Source organism: Nannospalax galili, unplaced genomic scaffold, assembly GCF_000622305.1.
Source record: "Nannospalax galili isolate Female #2095 unplaced genomic scaffold, S.galili_v1.0 scaffold120, whole genome shotgun sequence".
NCBI classification, from domain to species: domain Eukaryota; kingdom Metazoa; phylum Chordata; class Mammalia; order Rodentia; family Spalacidae; genus Nannospalax; species Nannospalax galili.
The window spans coordinates 4,111,965-4,128,123 of record NW_008350324.1 but is presented as its reverse complement, the minus strand read 5'-3'; the positions used below and the strand labels follow the sequence as shown (position 1 = coordinate 4,128,123).

General features: G+C 50.0%; 1 protein-coding gene across 3 annotated transcripts; it reads right to left on the bottom strand.

Moving 5' to 3' along the window:
• Positions 1-746: 746 nt before the first annotated feature.
• Positions 747-9,913, bottom strand: Sds (serine dehydratase). 3 transcript variants are annotated; one of them, XM_029570562.1, is made up of 9 exons: positions 9,743-9,893; positions 6,106-6,260; positions 5,386-5,425; positions 5,008-5,147; positions 4,823-4,914; positions 4,339-4,566; positions 2,134-2,258; positions 1,186-1,266; positions 747-1,032 (listed from the first exon to the last, which is right to left on the bottom strand). In XM_029570562.1, the coding sequence occupies exons 2-9, from the start codon at positions 6,256-6,258 to the stop codon at positions 914-916; spliced, it is 978 nt and encodes a 325-aa protein (XP_029426422.1). In that variant the 5' UTR covers positions 6,259-6,260; positions 9,743-9,893; the 3' UTR covers positions 747-913. The 3 variants fall into 3 exon arrangements, with proteins under 3 accessions (XP_029426422.1, XP_008845695.1, XP_008845694.1); XM_008847473.3 differs by having other exon boundaries at positions 894-1,266; positions 9,809-9,913; XM_008847472.3 differs by having other exon boundaries at positions 894-1,266; positions 9,743-9,892.
• Positions 9,914-16,159: the final 6,246 nt, after the last annotated feature.

Below are 16,159 nucleotides of genomic sequence, written 5' to 3'. Positions count from 1 at the left end.
GAGCATATACATTCTGAGCATGTTCTGGATTCTAGTCTAAGGTCCTGCTAGCCATCAAGACTTTCCTAAGTCCTGTGGCCACAGAGACCCACAGAGACCGAGTTACATCTTGGGTGGTCTCCCATGTAGTGGAAGCGGGAACAGAAAGCCTGCAGCCTACTAGTCAGAGGCCTGGGCTGGAGTCCCATTCTTTGTTGAAGGTTCAGTACCTGCCATGCTGGGCATGATTAGGAGGTTGTGGACACCTTGTTAGAAAGGTAGGGACCCTCTCTCTGTGAAGTGTGTCTCAGAAAGGTAGAAAAGGGGAACTGGTAAAAGCTAGCTTTGCCATGGCAGACCTAGCTGGCTAGGATGGAGCCTATCTCTCCACAGAGCTCTGGAGCCCAGCTCTGCAGTGTGGGGTTGAAAGACCAGCTCTTCCAGGGCCTCTATGCACACAGGCGGTCCCTGTGGCTTAGCCATGGGCCTGCATGTGTGGATCCCTGCCCTCATGCCAGCCCACTGAGTTTCGAACCCCCAGAGTGAGGGTGGGGAGTGTCCGCTGCTCCTCTGAGAGCCAGATCAGCTCCAGGGGAGGGAGAGACAAAGGCAGGAGACTGGAAATTCAAAAGACAGAGCCTTGTGCGGCAGCCGATGTCTGCTATCCCAGCACTTGAGAGGCCAAGACAGGAAGATCCTGAGGTGGAGGACAGCCTAGGCTACACATATGGAGACGCTGGGTCAAGAACAAACAAAACTCTTATGAATTGGATTTTTCCTTATAAATATATATGTTAACATATTTATTTACAGTGAAAAGTCACATTACAAAAATGAGTGAGGGAAGATGGGGCTTCTGTAGGCAGGAGACATCCTTCAGGAGGTAGCCTAGGCACACAGGTCCCCCAGCCTGCCCTGTCCTGGGCCCCTGGTATTACTTGTGGGCAGATGTCACCTTGCAAGGGTGGCTGAGGGCAGTCACAGGTATGGAAGTGGTTTGGCTCTCTGTCCCTCCTGCAGTGGTGGGTGGCATGAGGGATTGGCCATTGCTGTCTGCCAGGGGTGTAGACAGAGCCAGTCACTCAGGCAGCCGGTTCCTCAGGCCCAGCTGTGCCTTGAGTGCCTGCAGCTGGGCCAGGCTGATGTTGCTGCCCCCACAGACAACGATAACCAGTGATGCCAGCGGAGAGTGTAGCTTGCCCTCACCTTGCAGCTTGTCCACCACTTGGCTGTACACGGCAGCCAGTGCCGCCCCACATGCAGGCTCCACCAGGATCTTCTCATCATCTGTAGGGAAGGGGTATGGTGAGGGCAGGGCTAGTCTGGGCTCACCAGCCAGTCAGTGGCTAAGCCTGGGGTTCACAAGCCCCTCAACACCCAGCCTTGGCCAAGGGAACTGCCATTGGTAGAGCTTGGTGATAATTGATCCCATTAACTATCAGCCTTGGTGACTCTTTTTAGGTCATTGGTGGGGCTTGGAGGATGATGAGCCAATCAGCTGCCAGCCCCAGCCCAAACTCTACCAATAGCCTGGTGGGTCATTGTCTTTGGTCAGAAGCCAATCAGTTCTCAGCCCTGGCTGAAGAATATCCCAGGTCATTGGTAGAGCTTGGGAGAGTCACTACCCAATCAGCTCCCAGTCTTGGCTAAGGGACCTTTTGCTGAACCAAGCAGCTTCTGGCCCTGTCTGCTGACCAGACCTCCCAGGGCACCCCAGATGGGACCTTTCTGGTCGAGCAGGGTCTTGGTTTCATCACCAAGCCATCACTGAGCATGAAATGACTGTAACTGGGAAGACCTGGGCTAAGGACCCTGAGACTTCTGAGTGCCACGGATCCCAAGCGGCCAAGGCTGCAGTTTCAGGTTATAAACAAGTGGCAGCACGTGTTACTTTTACTCTTTTTCCATCTTGCCCAAGGTTGAACATGCATTACTGCCCACGTCCAAATCCAACCCTCAAACCCTTTTCCCATCTGACCCTGGCTGCCTGGAAGCTCAGCATTTTCAAGGTTTTGCTGTCCTTCCCTGTTGTTACCTGCTGTTGTGGTTACGAGGTGCACTTTCCTTTTAACCACTGAATTATGTATTCTAGGCTGGTGAGGGAGACAGAACTGGGGAGGAAAATTAGAGGTGGAAGAATCCCTTGCTACGCACCCACAAACTTCTCGATGGCGGCCACAGCCTCCTGGTCCGAGATGACTTCAGAGAAAATGGGGTGTTCGTGAAACAGTTTCAGAGCCTGTGCGCCCACGGTGTTCACACCCAAGGCCTTGGCAACACTTGGGGGTAGCAGAGGGCATGAGGAGACAGACAGGAGAGAGAGCAGGCATGGGGACAGGGAGAGAAAGAGGCAGAGGGTACATATGAGAGGCAGGGGCTGGGCAAATCCCCAAGGCCCCAGACAGCAGGGGCATCAGACTGTCCTGATGCAGAAATGCCTGAAGACATTGTCAACTCCCAGCTTATAACCTACATTGTTGATCCGCTCTGTCCACCCATCACCTGCCAACCTGACCTAGGCTCAAGATGAAGGCTGCCTCCTTTAGGGAGTCCTCCGGGGTGTCCTCAGTCCCATGGCTTCCTTAGAGTGTCCAGATGGCCCTCCCCATCCTAACAGACATGGCAAGAGTGAGTCTGTCTTTTGAATGTACCAGGTGCCACATAAGATCCCAAGTTTGCTAGGCTCAGTTTTATAGATGGGGAAATAGAGGCAGAGGCAATGCAGTGTGGACCAAGGTCACACTGACTTAGGGTTCAAAATGGCTGCTTGAGTGCCAGCTTCTGCCCCCAAACTCCATCTGGCAGGAGAGGAAGGGTAGTGGCAGTGGGGCAGTGAGCAGGCTCTGGTAGCCGGGCTGTGCTGGTAGCTGTGTGGAGGTGCCTTCTGGCTCCTGGGAGTTCGATGCGTCTCTTCCCAGTCTCTCTCCCAACTCCACCTCTCCAGGCCTGTGCCACCCTTGCCCTGAGGCAGCATGTGGCTCAATGAAGACTCAACAATCATGGCTTCTGTCCTGACAATGAGGGACAGAGGCGGGCAGCTCCCCAACCAATTGGCACATATAAATTAGAAGAATCCTTTACCTAGATTCAGCCTCCTCTGCCTGTGACAGTAACTGACATCTCCCTAGAAAGCAGTACACACAGACACTCAGCCTCCTTTGCAACTAGTTAATGTGGCCACGTGACCGAGCTCTGCCAAATACGTGGCCACATACGCAGTAGAAGAAGGTAGAGACGGCCCCTGATTGATCTGTGAGATCTCAACACAAACTAGACTTTGAAACCTGAACTTGGACTTTTCCTGGACTGTGGGTCTGTGGCACGGTTTTCTCTTGCGATGTTGGGTGACAGCCGTGAGTCAAGGCCTTCAGCCATTCATTCACAGGAGGAACCAGCCAATACTCTGCCATGTGCCTAACAGCTTAGACAGGGCATTCAGCAGGATAGGGGGATTCCGTTCATTTTTTAATTTAGATTATTTTCAACTATGATGGGTTTACTGGGCTGAAATCTCATTTTAAGTTGAGGTGCAGCCATATTTTGTCTGTCTTTAAAATTTAGGCATGGCCTTCTGCCCCCTTCCTCTTTCTGGCTAGGACTGTGGATGTAGCTGGCACTTAGGCAATCATTTTGAACCCTAAATCAACATGCTAAGGATATAGCAACAAACTCAAGAACCTGGTGACTTCCAGGAGTTAAGACAATGACCAGAAAGCCTCTGGTTTGCGGTGGTTTTGGTGACTGTTGAGTGTCTGGACGCTCGCCTCTCAAACTAAGCAGAGCTGAGAAAGACTCCATCACTCTCAAACACATCCTGATATTCCTGAATCGCTTTTCTCAGGTCTTGCTTTGTATTTCTTTTTTCTTTCTTTTTTTTTTTTTTTTATCTTTTTGAAACAGGGTTTCCCTGTAGCCCCAGCTAGCTGGAACTCACTACGCAGACCAGGCTCAAACTCACAGATCTGCCTGGCTCTGCTCCCAAGTGCTGGGATTAAAGGCAAGTGCTACCACACCCGGGTCTACACTTTAAAAAAAAAAAAAAGCTCAATTTTGTTTAAGCTGATGGTTTGGGGCTGCAGTATAAATTCTTCATGGGCAAGAATGTTTGTTCACCATCCTGTCTCACCAGTGTTTTGCATGTCTTAGAGGCCTCTGATAAGTGGCTGGCAAAGTATGTGTGAGGCGCTCAAGAGCAATTATTATTTACATCATGTAAGAAAATGTCACACCCCTTGTACAGAGTCCCACAGACTTGTGTCCAAGTCCCAGCCATACCACACATGGCTGTGTGACTTTTGGCAGGTGACCAAAGCCTCAGTTTCCCCACCCATAGATCAGGGAGACACCCCAGACACTCACCTGGTGATCTTGGGCAAGGTTACCAGCTTGCCAGCGGTGATGGCAGCATGGAAGCTGTGGGCTCCAAATGTCTCCATAGCAATGATGGGCACATCCTCCCAGCCTACCTCCCGTAGCCCCTGGACCACTCCGCACAGCAGGCCCCCGCCTCCCACAGACAGCACGATAGCTCCTGGTTTGGCGCTCAGCGTCTCTTTCAACTCTTTAACGAGCGATGTGTGGCCTTCCCTGATGGGGAGAGGGACGGCAGGTTAGGACTGGGCTTCCTGGAGATATGTGACAGGGTTAACTGGAGATGACAGATCAGGTCTACAGTTGCATCCTAGGCAGTAACAGGCCTTGGGGCCGGTCCCTGCTTCTCTTGCCCCATCCTAACCCTAGTGTTTGATGAGTGTATAGTCTGAACCACCATTCAGAGTGATGGTACTGAACATTGTGGGGGATGCCTGCTCTGAATAACAGGGTGGCCTTGACCCCCACTTACCAGATGAGGGGGTCGTCAAAGGAGGAGATGTACACCCAGCCGGGGTTGTTCTTTGCCAGGGTCTTGGCTAGCTGCGTGGCCTCTTCCAGTGTCTGCGGAGTGATGGGAGCCAGCAGAGGTTGAGACAATGCTGGCCCTGTTCAGCCTTCAGTAACCCTCTGAGCCCTGCCCATGCCTGCACTCACCTCGCCCACCACCTCAACCTCGGCACCTTCACTCCTGAGCCGCTCAATGGTGAGGGCAGGTGTGGTGCTGGGAACAACAATGGTGGCCGGGATGCCCAGCCTCCTGGCAGCATAGGCAGCTGCCATGCCTGCGTTGCCTGCTGTTGGGTGGCAATGGAGAGGGTGTGTCAGAGCAGAAGAAAGGGACTGGTCACTCCTTTCATATGAGGCTCTGGACACCCCTCTCCCCCAGATCACCATTGTCTCATTCTGAAACCCCACATCCAGCCTTGTTAATGTGTGCGTTACTGGAGAGACCAGGGCCCAGAGAGGTGAAGTGCCTGGCTAGAGGTTGCACAGTTGAGAACAGGAGGGAAGGAAAGCTGGCTGGCTGCTTACCTGAAGAGCAGACAAAATGTTTACAGCCTTGCTTTGCCCTCTGTGGAGACAAGAGGTATGTGTTAGGGGGATGTTCAGGCCACCTCCCTGTTCCTGCCTGGGTTTGCTCCTCCCATCTGAACACCTCCCATCTACACTGATCTCAGATTCCTTCTCGGTGTCTGAACCATCTGACCTCAGTTGCATCTTCTTCCCCAGGGACTGGCTAGAGGGAGGGGCAGGCAACAGTTCTTAGAGACTCTCATGAGGGGGCACTTTTTAATCAGAAGGAGCCTTACATGGGTGCTCAAACCTCACAGAAAGTTGTCCTGCCTATCCTAAAATTATTTTCTTTTAAAGAAGATTTTATTTATTTTTAGGTATGTGTTTATGTGCTTGTATGTTTGGGTTTGTACATTTGAGTTCGGTTCTCTCAGAGGCCAGAAGAGGGTGACGGACCCCTTGAGATTAGAGTTGCAGGCAGTTAGGAGCTTCCATGTGGATGCTGGGAACTGAACCTGGGTCCTCTGCAAGAACAGCAAGTGCTCTTAGCTGTTGAACCATCTTCTTTAGCACCTAAAATTATTTTCCTTTTTGGAGACAAGGTGTCCCTATGCAGCTCCATTTTCCTGCCTCAGCCTATTGAGTACTGGGATCCCAGATGTACACTCCCAAACCCAGCTCTAGCATTGTTAGAGAAGAGGGACCCTCCCACACCCATGGCGTCACTCTGCCCTGTACCGTCTTGCAGAGGTGCCCAATGCCCCGGATCTTGAAGGAGCCGGAAGGTTGGGAGCTGTCCATCTTGAGGTACACACTGGTGCCGGCCAGCTTGGACAGTGCCATACTGTCACGCACAGGGGTCTTCACGTGCAGGGTCTCTTGGGTTGCCATGGCTGGGAGGCAGGAAGGAGATGCAGAGGGTTAGGAGGGGGCAGTGTCAGGGGCTGCCCTCCTGGTGACTCCTACCTTCACACCCCAGGAGGCCAGGAAAGGGCAAAGACTCAATCTCAGCCAGGCCACCTACATGCCTAGTGGCACAGGCAAGTGTCTTCTGCAGTGCTAGCTCTCACGCTGGTCCCCTGGGAGGCCGTGAGCTCAGAACTGTCCTCAGACTTTGCAGTCTTGGGAAAGTTCAGGTGAAGGGGCTTGCAAAGCGTGGCTGGGGTAATGACCATCTGTTTCTTCAAAAATCACCAGGAACCCCCCCCCGCCCCCATCCACTCTTCCATGCACTCAGGGTGGCTCAGCAAATACAAAAGAAATGGGCCAAGTGGGGTCCCTGCAGGGAGGGGCCCCTGAATCCACAGCAGCACCCTGTATTCTGAGCGTTTTGCCATATGTATATATGTATGTATATATGTATACCATATATATGTATATCACTCATTTGAACACATAACGTGGTGCATGTGTGCACACACAATGTGGAGGCCAGAGGTTGACCACAGGTGTCTTTCTCAATCTCTCTCCATCTAGTTTTTTGAGACAGTGTCTCTCACGTGGCTGCCCCAAGAATCCCATCTCCTCCTCCCTGGCACCAGGGCTGCAGGTGTACACTGTTATGCCAAGCTTTATTTTTTTATTTTTTATTTTTTGTCTTTTTTGAGACAGGGTCTCCTTGTAGCCCCAGCTGTCCTGGAACTCACTATGTAGACCAGGCTGGCCTCGAACTCACAAAGATCTGCCTGCCTCTGCCTCCCGAGTGCTGGGATTAAAGGCGTGCACCACCATGCCTGGCTTTTTTATTTTTTTTTACATGAGTGCTGGGGATCTGAACACAAGTCCTCATGCTTGCACAGCAAGCCCTTCACAGACCCAGATATCTCCCCAGCCCACACACTTTTTTGTTTTTAAAAATTAGTTTTGGGGGCGGGAGAGATGACTCAGCAGTTAACAGCACTAGCTGCTCTTAACCCAGGTTCAGTTCCCAGCACCCACATTGTGGCTAACAACCATCTGTAACTCCAGTTCCAAGGGGATCCAGTGACCTCTTCTGGCCTCTGTGGGCATTGCACAACACGAATGCACTTATATACATGCAGGCAAAACACTCATGCACATAAAATAAAAATAAGTATATAATTTTTGGTTTGTTTGATTTCTTGAGACAGGGTCTCCTTGTAGCCAGAGCTAGCATTGAACTTGCTATGTAGACCAGGCTGGCCCTGATCTCATAGAGATCTGCTTGCCTCTGCCTCCCAAGTGCTGAGATTAAAGGTGCGAGAAAAAGAAAGAAAAAACAAAAGATAGGCTATCACTATCTAGCCTAGGCTTGTCTTGAACTCATGATCCTCCTGCCTCAGCCTCCTGAGTGCTGGGATCAACAGGTGTGTGCCAGCATCACCAGGCCTTGTATTTAACATATACATTAACAAAAAATATTTATTTTTATTTTATGTGTATGAGTGTATTATCTGCGTGTATGTAAATGCACCTCTGTCCATGCAATGCCCACAGAAGTCAGAAGAGGGCGTCAGATCCCCTGGAACTGGAATGATGAATGGTTGCTAGCCACCATGTGGTTCTGGGAATCAAACCCCCACCCTCTGCAAGAGCAGTCAGTGCTCTTAACCTTAACTGTTGAGCCATCTCTTCAGCCCCTTAATACATACATTTTTCAAAAAATATTTTATTACTTTTATGTGTATGTGTGTATTGCCTGCATGCAGGTAAGTGCACCCCTGTTATGCAATGCCTGTGGAGGTCAGAAGAGACTGTCAGATCCCCTGGAACTGGAGTTACAGACAGTTGTTAGCTGCCATGTGGGCGCTGGGATTCAAACCTGGGTCTTCTGCAAGAACAACCAGTGTTCTTAACTGCTGAGCCATCTCTCTAGCCCCATTACATACGCTTTAAAACATGAATTTTTGAGTGCTGGAGAGATGGCTCAGTGGGTAACAGCATTGGCTGCTCTTGCAGAGGACCCAGGTTTGATTCTCAGCACCCACATGGCAACTAACAACCATCTGTAACTCCAGTTCCTGCAGATCCCATGCCCTCTTCTGACACTTACATACATGTAGGCATTACACTCATATACATAAATTAAAAATAATACACAAAATATTAAAAAATGAATTTTTGCATTGGGGTGGTGGTACACCTGTAATCCCAACACTGGGAGGTAGAGGCAAGAGGATCAGCTGTTCAAGGTCATCCTTGGCTACATAGTGTTGAGGGTTGCTTGGGCTACAAAAGACCCTGTCTCAAAAAAAAAAAAAAATGGGGCTGAAGAGATGACTCAGCAGTGAAGAGCAGTGACTTCAGCTCCCAGCACCCACATGGTGGTTAACGACCACCCATAACTCCAGTTCCAGGGGATCTGACACCCTCTTCTGACCCCTACTAACATTGCATGACACAGGTAAACTTACATGCAGGCAAAACATTCAAACACATAAAAATAAATAAAAATAAAAAGACTCTAGGATTGAGCTAGGAAAAGCCCTTGTCATTGCTTTTACAGTACTAGAGCATTTATGTTTCCTGCATAGACCCTTGGCTCCCTCTTGGCTCCCATCCTGTGCAGGAGGAAGCCCCACTGGCAGAGGGTTACTCAGGTCCAGTTGACAGCACCCTTGGCTTCCTTTGGTGGCTGTGACAGTGCAGGAAGCCTTTGGGCTGACAAGGGCTCAACCACTGTCACCTTGCAGCCCCGAGTGAGACCCAGGGCTGAGCCTGCTCAAGCCCCAGGACCCAGGGTGACTGCGTATGAGGCAGGGTTTTGTTACATAGCCTAGGCTGGACTTGAACTCCTTGTCATCCTCCCACTTCAGTCTCCCAAGTGCAGAGATTACAGGCAGGTGCTCCTTCATGAAAATCAAAGAATGGTACCCCAAGCAAGGTCACCTCCAAATTTGTTTGCATTATCCTTCAGCTCCTGGAGGTTACCCCAAACACTGACACGGGGATCCTGAAGCCCTGGATCTGGAAGACCGTGTAGCTCCCTAAGCTCAGTCTGTTTCAGCTTCTGGCTAGAATGGAGGGACTCCCACCATGAAGACCCCTTCCAGATGGTTCTGGGGAGCCCCACCAGGTCCCAGGATGCAGCATCGAGAAGCGGGCACAGGACACCCCTTCTGATTCCACCCCAGGAACCTGTGCCATGGCCTCCCATAAATCTTGAGTCTTGAGAAAGTAAAACACCAGGGTCTTCCAAAGGTAAGGGTCACAAAACTGGGTCTGTTTAGCCAAGTGCGGGGTCTGGAGTCACTCCTTGGCCACTGGCTCCTGCAGGCGCTCACATAAATGACAGTCTGTTATTTTTGACCCGCAGTGTCACATCCTAACCTGACAGGCATCCTGAACAGGACGGTCCTGCTATCGTCCCATTTTACAGCTGAGAAAAACTGACTCGCTCCTCTTCCCTCCTCACCTGGGACCCCACTGGCTTGTCTCTGGCAGTCAGTCCTGGGGTACTGCTGAGGCTGGGGCCGCTTACCAGGCACGGAAGGAGCTGGACAGAGCAAGCGAGAGTGGTGGATTGGGTCGGAGGGTCGGCAGGCAGACTGTTCAATTGTTGCCTGGACTCTGGGTCCCACGTCTTTATTCCTCTGAGGCGCCTCTGGGCAGCCAATGGGGGCCGCGGCCGGCCCCGCCCCCGACAGATCCCGCCCCTTTATCCAGGCAGTGGAGGCTGTGGAGTGTAGACTTCTCTAGAGCCATCTTCCTTCCATCCTGTCCTCTTCCTCTCTCCACCTCCCGTCCCTCCCTCATTGGTTTTTCACTTGCAAGTGGTTTCCCTGGGACCTGCAGGATGGCACTTGGTGGCGCTTCAGGCTGTGGGGGTTTGTCCCCAAAACGTAAATAAATAAATAAATAAATAAATAAATAAATAAATAAATAAATAAATAAATATCTGTGGCAGGTCCTCAGTGCATAGTTTAGTCTGAGCCTAAGAGACAATCACAGCCAGCCAGCATGTAGCTCACATCTGTAATCCCAGCCTCAGCTACACAGTGAAACCTTGTCTCAGAAAAATCACAAAACTTCAACAAAGGGCTAGAGATAGTTCAGCGGTTAAGAGCACTGCCTGCTCCCCCAGAAGACCCAGGTTTGGATCCCAGGACCCTCATGGCAGCTAACAAAGAGGTCTGTTAACTCCAGTTCCAGGGGCTCCAATACAGCTCTTCTGGCCTCCACAGGCTTTGTACGACTTACATACATGCAGGCACAGCACTCATGCATATAAAATAAAAAAATAAAAAAAATTATAAAAATATGAAACTAACAAAAACCAAAAAATGAAAAATGATCTGTTGGTTCCAGTGGGAGCTGCCTGGGTTTGGACCCTGCCTCTGACCTCTGTGGCCTCTCTGGGAACCTGGCAATCCTCCAGACCTCTTCACTGTGGTCACTTGCTAAAACCCTCCTTTGATGGGGTGGGAACCTCCTGGAACCTGCTCAGGCTCCATGATAGCGATGTCTGTGACCAACTCCTAACGTGCGTCATTCCCAGTGACAAACAGTCTCTACTGAACCCTGGTGTGTAAAATCGGCCAAGGTCAGGACCCCAGGCTGCTTTGAACCTTGCCTTGGGGTTATCTTCTATGGTGACCCATGACAGACTCCCTAAGAAAATGTGGCTACAGCTTATTCCAAGTGGGGATGTCTGCAGCTTGACAGCTTCACCCGGCTCCTGCGGTTGCAGACAAAGCCTCTTGATTCTGTACTTAGTTTGAGGTGACAAGAGGCTTCTCATGTTCTAGGGGCAACAAAGGAGCTGGGTAGTGACTGTTCTGTCACCTAGGAGTCCTCTGTTCTCCAGTCTGTGTCTCCTTGTCCAGCCCCAGGCTTCCCCTTCCAACACAGGTGTAGGGCAAGGGGGTGGGGTGGGGGGTGTCTTCCCCTCAATGTTTAGGTCTCAGTCATAAACTTCCATTTCTCTGAAGTCCGAAGATTTTGGTTCTGTTTTGTGAGACAGGGTCTCGCCCAGGCTGTCCTCGAACTCTCCACCCCCTTGCCTCAGCCTTTTGAGTGCTAGGATTGCAGGCAGGAACCACCACGCCTGGCTTTCCTTTTCTTTTTTCTAAGGTATCCTGAGCAATTATTTGGGTTGATAGACCCAGATCTAATTTAACCTTTTGATGATTGCAGGCATTTCCATGGTCAAACTATTCCGTGGGGAGTGGTGCTGATTTTTGCAAAACTGGGGGTTTAGCCCAGGGCCTCATGCTTGCTGCACCAGTGTTCTACCACTGAACTACGTACATCCCCTGATATTGCTTCTTTGCTTCTAGTATTTTTTTTTTTTGAGACAGGATTTTGCTAAGTAGCCCAGGCTGGCCTCAAACTGTCCATTCTCCTGTGTCAGCCTCCTTAAAGGTGGGATTAGCAGTATACACCACCATGCCCAGTTTAACTATGAATTTTTGTTTATTTGTTTTGTTTTAAGGCATGAGTTTATGTAGTCCAGGCTGGACTTGAATTTCCTTTCTAGCCAAGGATGACCTTGGACTTCTGATTCTCCTGCCTCTGCCACCCAAGTGCTGGCATTACAGACTTGAACCATCATATCTGCATCTTAGTTACAAATGCTTTTTTGATTTATTTACTTTTTATTTTATATATTTGAGTATTTTGCCTGCATGTATGTAAGTATACCACGTATATGCAATGCCTAGGGAGGCCAACACAGCATTGGATTCCCTGGAACTGGAGTTTTGGATGGTTGTTAACCATCATGTGGGTGCTGGGAACTGAACCCAGGTCCTCTGGAAGAGCAGCCAGTGCTCTTAACTGCTGAGCCATCTCTCCAGTCTCTTAGCTATGTATTTTTATGTTTCCTGAGAGGAGCACCTAGGTTGAATGTGCCTCAAACCTCGGTCGGCAGTCTCTCTGAGGGCAGTGGTCGGTCGGCGGTCTCTCTGAGGGCAGGCCAAAGCCACTTTAACTTGTTACTCCTCAGCTCACCTTTAGTACCAGTCTCCTCCCCTTGTCCAGGGCAAATTAAGGGTCAGGGACAGGCTGTTCCTGTACCACAGTCTCAAACTTAAGTACATCCAAGATGGGGCTAGAGAGATGGCTCAGTGGTTAAAAGTACAGGCTACTCTTGCAGAAGACCTGGGTTAGGTTCTCAGCACCTGAAGGTCACTTCACAACCATCTGTAACTCCAGTTCTAGGGGATTTGGCATCCTCTTATGGCCTCCATACACGCAGGTAAAATACTCGTACATAAAATAAAAATAAATAAAAATTAAAACAAATTTTAAGAAGTACATCCAAGGGTCCAGCAAGGGGGTGATGGGTGCTGGGCCACAGCAGAGTGAGGACGTGGTGACTGTGGGCCTCAGTCCTCCAGAGGGGCTGGTGTGCCTTGGCTGGCACAAACATGCCTGAAGGTGGGATGGGAGTCTCTGGTCGGCAATGGTCTAACTTCTTGGTTAGGGCTGTGGAGCCTTTGAACTTGGCCAAGGTGCTGTGTTGGGCGAATCACTGCTCACTGTCTGTACTGGTGGCTTAACCTATCAAGTCCCTGTGCCCATCTGGTGGCTCAGAAGGTGTATGACAGGGCTGGAGAGATGGCTCAGCGATTAAGAGCACTGGCTGCTCTTGTACAGGATCTGGGTTTGATTTCCAGCACCCATATGGTAGCTAACAAATGTCTGCAACTCCAGTTCCAGGGGATCTGACACCGTCTTCTGACCTCTGCTGGCATTGCATGACACAGGTGCACTTACCTACATGCAGGCAATATACTCATACACATAAAATAAAAATTATTTTTTTAGGATTAATCAGCAACCCAGAGGACTTTCCACAGTGACTGTTTTGTGGCCTGAGGTATCAGGGACAAGAACTGGCTGACAAACATGGCAGTGGCCTGGCCCAGCTGTCCTCCCCCCATGCTCTTCCTCATTACAGTCAGCAGTTCTAGAGGCTCAGCCTTTTGATGGGCCACTGCTATGTGACTTTGGGACAGCGACTTGGCCTCTCTGAGCCTGTTTCCTTGGTGCAGGGATCACTGAATTGCCCATTTTCTCCAGGTAGTTGTACATTCTGTGATGATAATGACATCACAGGCCTCTGGGCCATTTTTGCTGTATTGCCATGTGACCTCTTTTATAACTGTACTAATGACAGCAGAAGCCACGTCAATCAGCACCGAGCACCAACTGAAGGTCCTGGTGTCTCAAACACATCAGCTCCACCAGGATAGAACCCCATGTCCCTCCCTACAGCTGAACAAACAAGGCACAGAGAGGTTGAGCGACTTTCTCAAGGCCACATGGCCAGGAAATGGTGGAACTGCTATGCACAGCTGAGCTTGGCTCTGGAGTCTGTGGTCTACACATCAAACATACACTGCTTTCCTACTCCAGCCCCACCCCCCACGTCTACACTGCTTTGTTTTCATTTTTATGAGCTTGGCTCTGGAGTCTGTGGTCTACACATCAAACATACACTGCTTTCCCACTCCAGCCCCACCCCCCACGTCTACACTGCTTTGCTTTTATTTTTAAATCGCAGTGTGTGTGTGTGTGTGTGTGTGTGTGTGTGTTGGCCCCAGTACATGTGTGGGGGTCAGAGGACAGCCATCAAGATTTGGTTCACTCTTTCTACCATGTGGGTCCTGGGGATTGAACTCAGGTTGTCAGGCTTGGCAGCAAGTGCCTTTATCTGCTAGGCCATCTCGCCAGCCCTGTTTTGTTTCTTAAGACAGTCTTGCTAATAAGCTCTGACTGGCCTTGAATTCATGTCTATTCTCCTGCCTCAGCTTCCTGAGTACTGGGATTACAGGTGTATGCCGGTCCATTGGGCTTGTCCTAACACTTAATAGTTTTTAAAAAATTATTTTATTTTTATTATTTTAAATTATGTGTCTGTGCTTGGGTATGTGTGTGTGAGTGCAGGTACCAGCAGAGACCAGGAGAGGGTGCCAAATCTGGAGCTGGAGCTACAGGTGATTGTGAGCTGCCTGATATGGGTGCTGGGAACCAAACTCAGGTCTTCTGGGATACGTCATCTCTCTAACCCTTCAAGTGTTTTTCTATTATTTATTTATTATTTATTATTTTATGTGTATGAATGTATTGCCTGCATGTATATTATGCACCCATATTGTGCAATGCCTCGGAGGTCAGAAGAGGGTGTTACGGATTCCCTGGAACTGGAGTTACAAACTGTTGTTAGCTGCCATGTGGGGGGTGCTGGGAACAGAACGTGGGTCCTCTGCAAGAGCAGCCAATGCTCTTAACTGCTGAGCCATCTCTCCAGCCCTTTTTTTTTTCTTCTTAAGACTCCATTATTGGGCTGGAGGGTGTAGCTTAGTTGGTAGAGCACTTGCGTAGCATGCCCAAAGCCACAGGTTCCATCCCCAACACTGAGTTAAGCCAGGGCTGGCAGCTCACACACTGCCATACTCCCAGCATTTGGGATCAGAGGGACATAAGACATTCAAAGTCATCTTCATCTACATAGCAATTTGAGGCCAACGTGGGCTACATGAGATACTGTTTCAAGAAAACCTAAAAACCGAAACCCCAAAACACAGTTCTTAGGAGACTCTCCAGTGCTAGTGGGGGTTGGGGGGTTGGGATATGCTGTCAGCATAAAAGAAATGGTATGCAGTAGGCATGCAATAAATACAACTGTCATGCTTCTATGTAAACCTGAGTTCTTCCTTCACCAGGAAGTCCCCCAAATCCCATCCTAAAAATGCTGCCCATGGTGACCTTCTTCCCTGTCCTCTCTGTGTCCCCAGTGCCTCTTGTAGGACATGGCACCTGCCAAGGACAGAGTAGGGGGTGTTAACGTGAGGCAGAGGTGAATCGAACAGGGTCTTCATCACAGATGAAGCGTCTCTATGTGACCCCAGGTGACCAGGAGTTAATCATCAAACCTGGGGATCACATGCAGCCAAGGAGGACACAGGGACACCTGGACTGCCTGGTCCCTCCTGAATCTTAGCTCTCATTTTACAGAAAGGGAAACTGAGGGCCAAGATGTACACAAGGTCTCAGTATTGCCCAGTGGGATGGGGAAAGAGGAGATATGGATTTGTTCCTGGTGTCAGTCTGCTGCCTAAAACCATCTGTGGCTCCCTATTGCCTGGGTGAGACACAAAGCCCAGGTTAGCATAAGATCTCTAGGGATTCTGGCCTCTCCTGTCTCTATTTCTGTCCCTCCAACTACTCCCTTTTGAGCATGTGTGTATTTGTTTGTGTGTGTTCAGGGGCACACTTGTGTGCTTGTATATGGAAGCTAGGGGTCAACATCTGGTGTCCTCCACTTTTTTTTTTTTTTTGGTATTTTTGAGACAGGGTCTCCTTATAGCCCCACCTGGCCTGGAACTCATTATGTAGACCAGGCTGGCCTTGAACTCACAGAGATCTGCCTGCCTCTGTGTCTGGAATACTGGGATTAAAGGTGTGTGCCACCACACCCTGCTCCACTTTGTTTCTTTGTTTCTTGAGAGCCTCTCACTGAACCTGGAGTACACTGATTTGCTGGACTAACTGGCCAGAGAACTCTCCATAGTTTCCAGTTTTTACCTCCCTGCAGTTGGAATGGCAGGTGCACCACCTCTCTGGCTTTTTTACATGGGTGCTGGAGATCTGAACTCAGGTCCTTGCTGAGGCAAGCACTTTACACACAAAACCAGCTCCCTTCCCCCCTCTAAATACTTCTGAACATGGCACTCTTTCAATTCGCTTTCCCCCTACCTGAACTTTAGGCCTGCCTGGGCTCCTGCTGCCCCACCTCCTGTCTACCTGCTGCCCAGCCCTGGCATCCTAAGGGCTGGGCCAAGGAAGGGACACCCTATCTTGTTTGAGGTTAAAGGTCCCAGGG

Bases quoted from the DNA above. Each gene is read 5' to 3' on its own strand.
- Sds (XM_008847473.3), bottom strand. From the start codon at position 6,258: ATGGCAACCCAAGAGACCCTGCACGTGAAGACCCCTGTGCGTGACAGT. The intron at 4,567-4,822 runs GTAAGTGGGGGT...TCTCCCCATCAG, and splicing joins TTTGACGACCCCCTCATCTG to GGAAGGCCACACATCGCTCG. The intron at 1,267-2,133 runs GTGCGTAGCAAG...CCTTCCCTACAG, and splicing joins CGCCATCGAGAAGTTTGTGG to ATGATGAGAAGATCCTGGTG.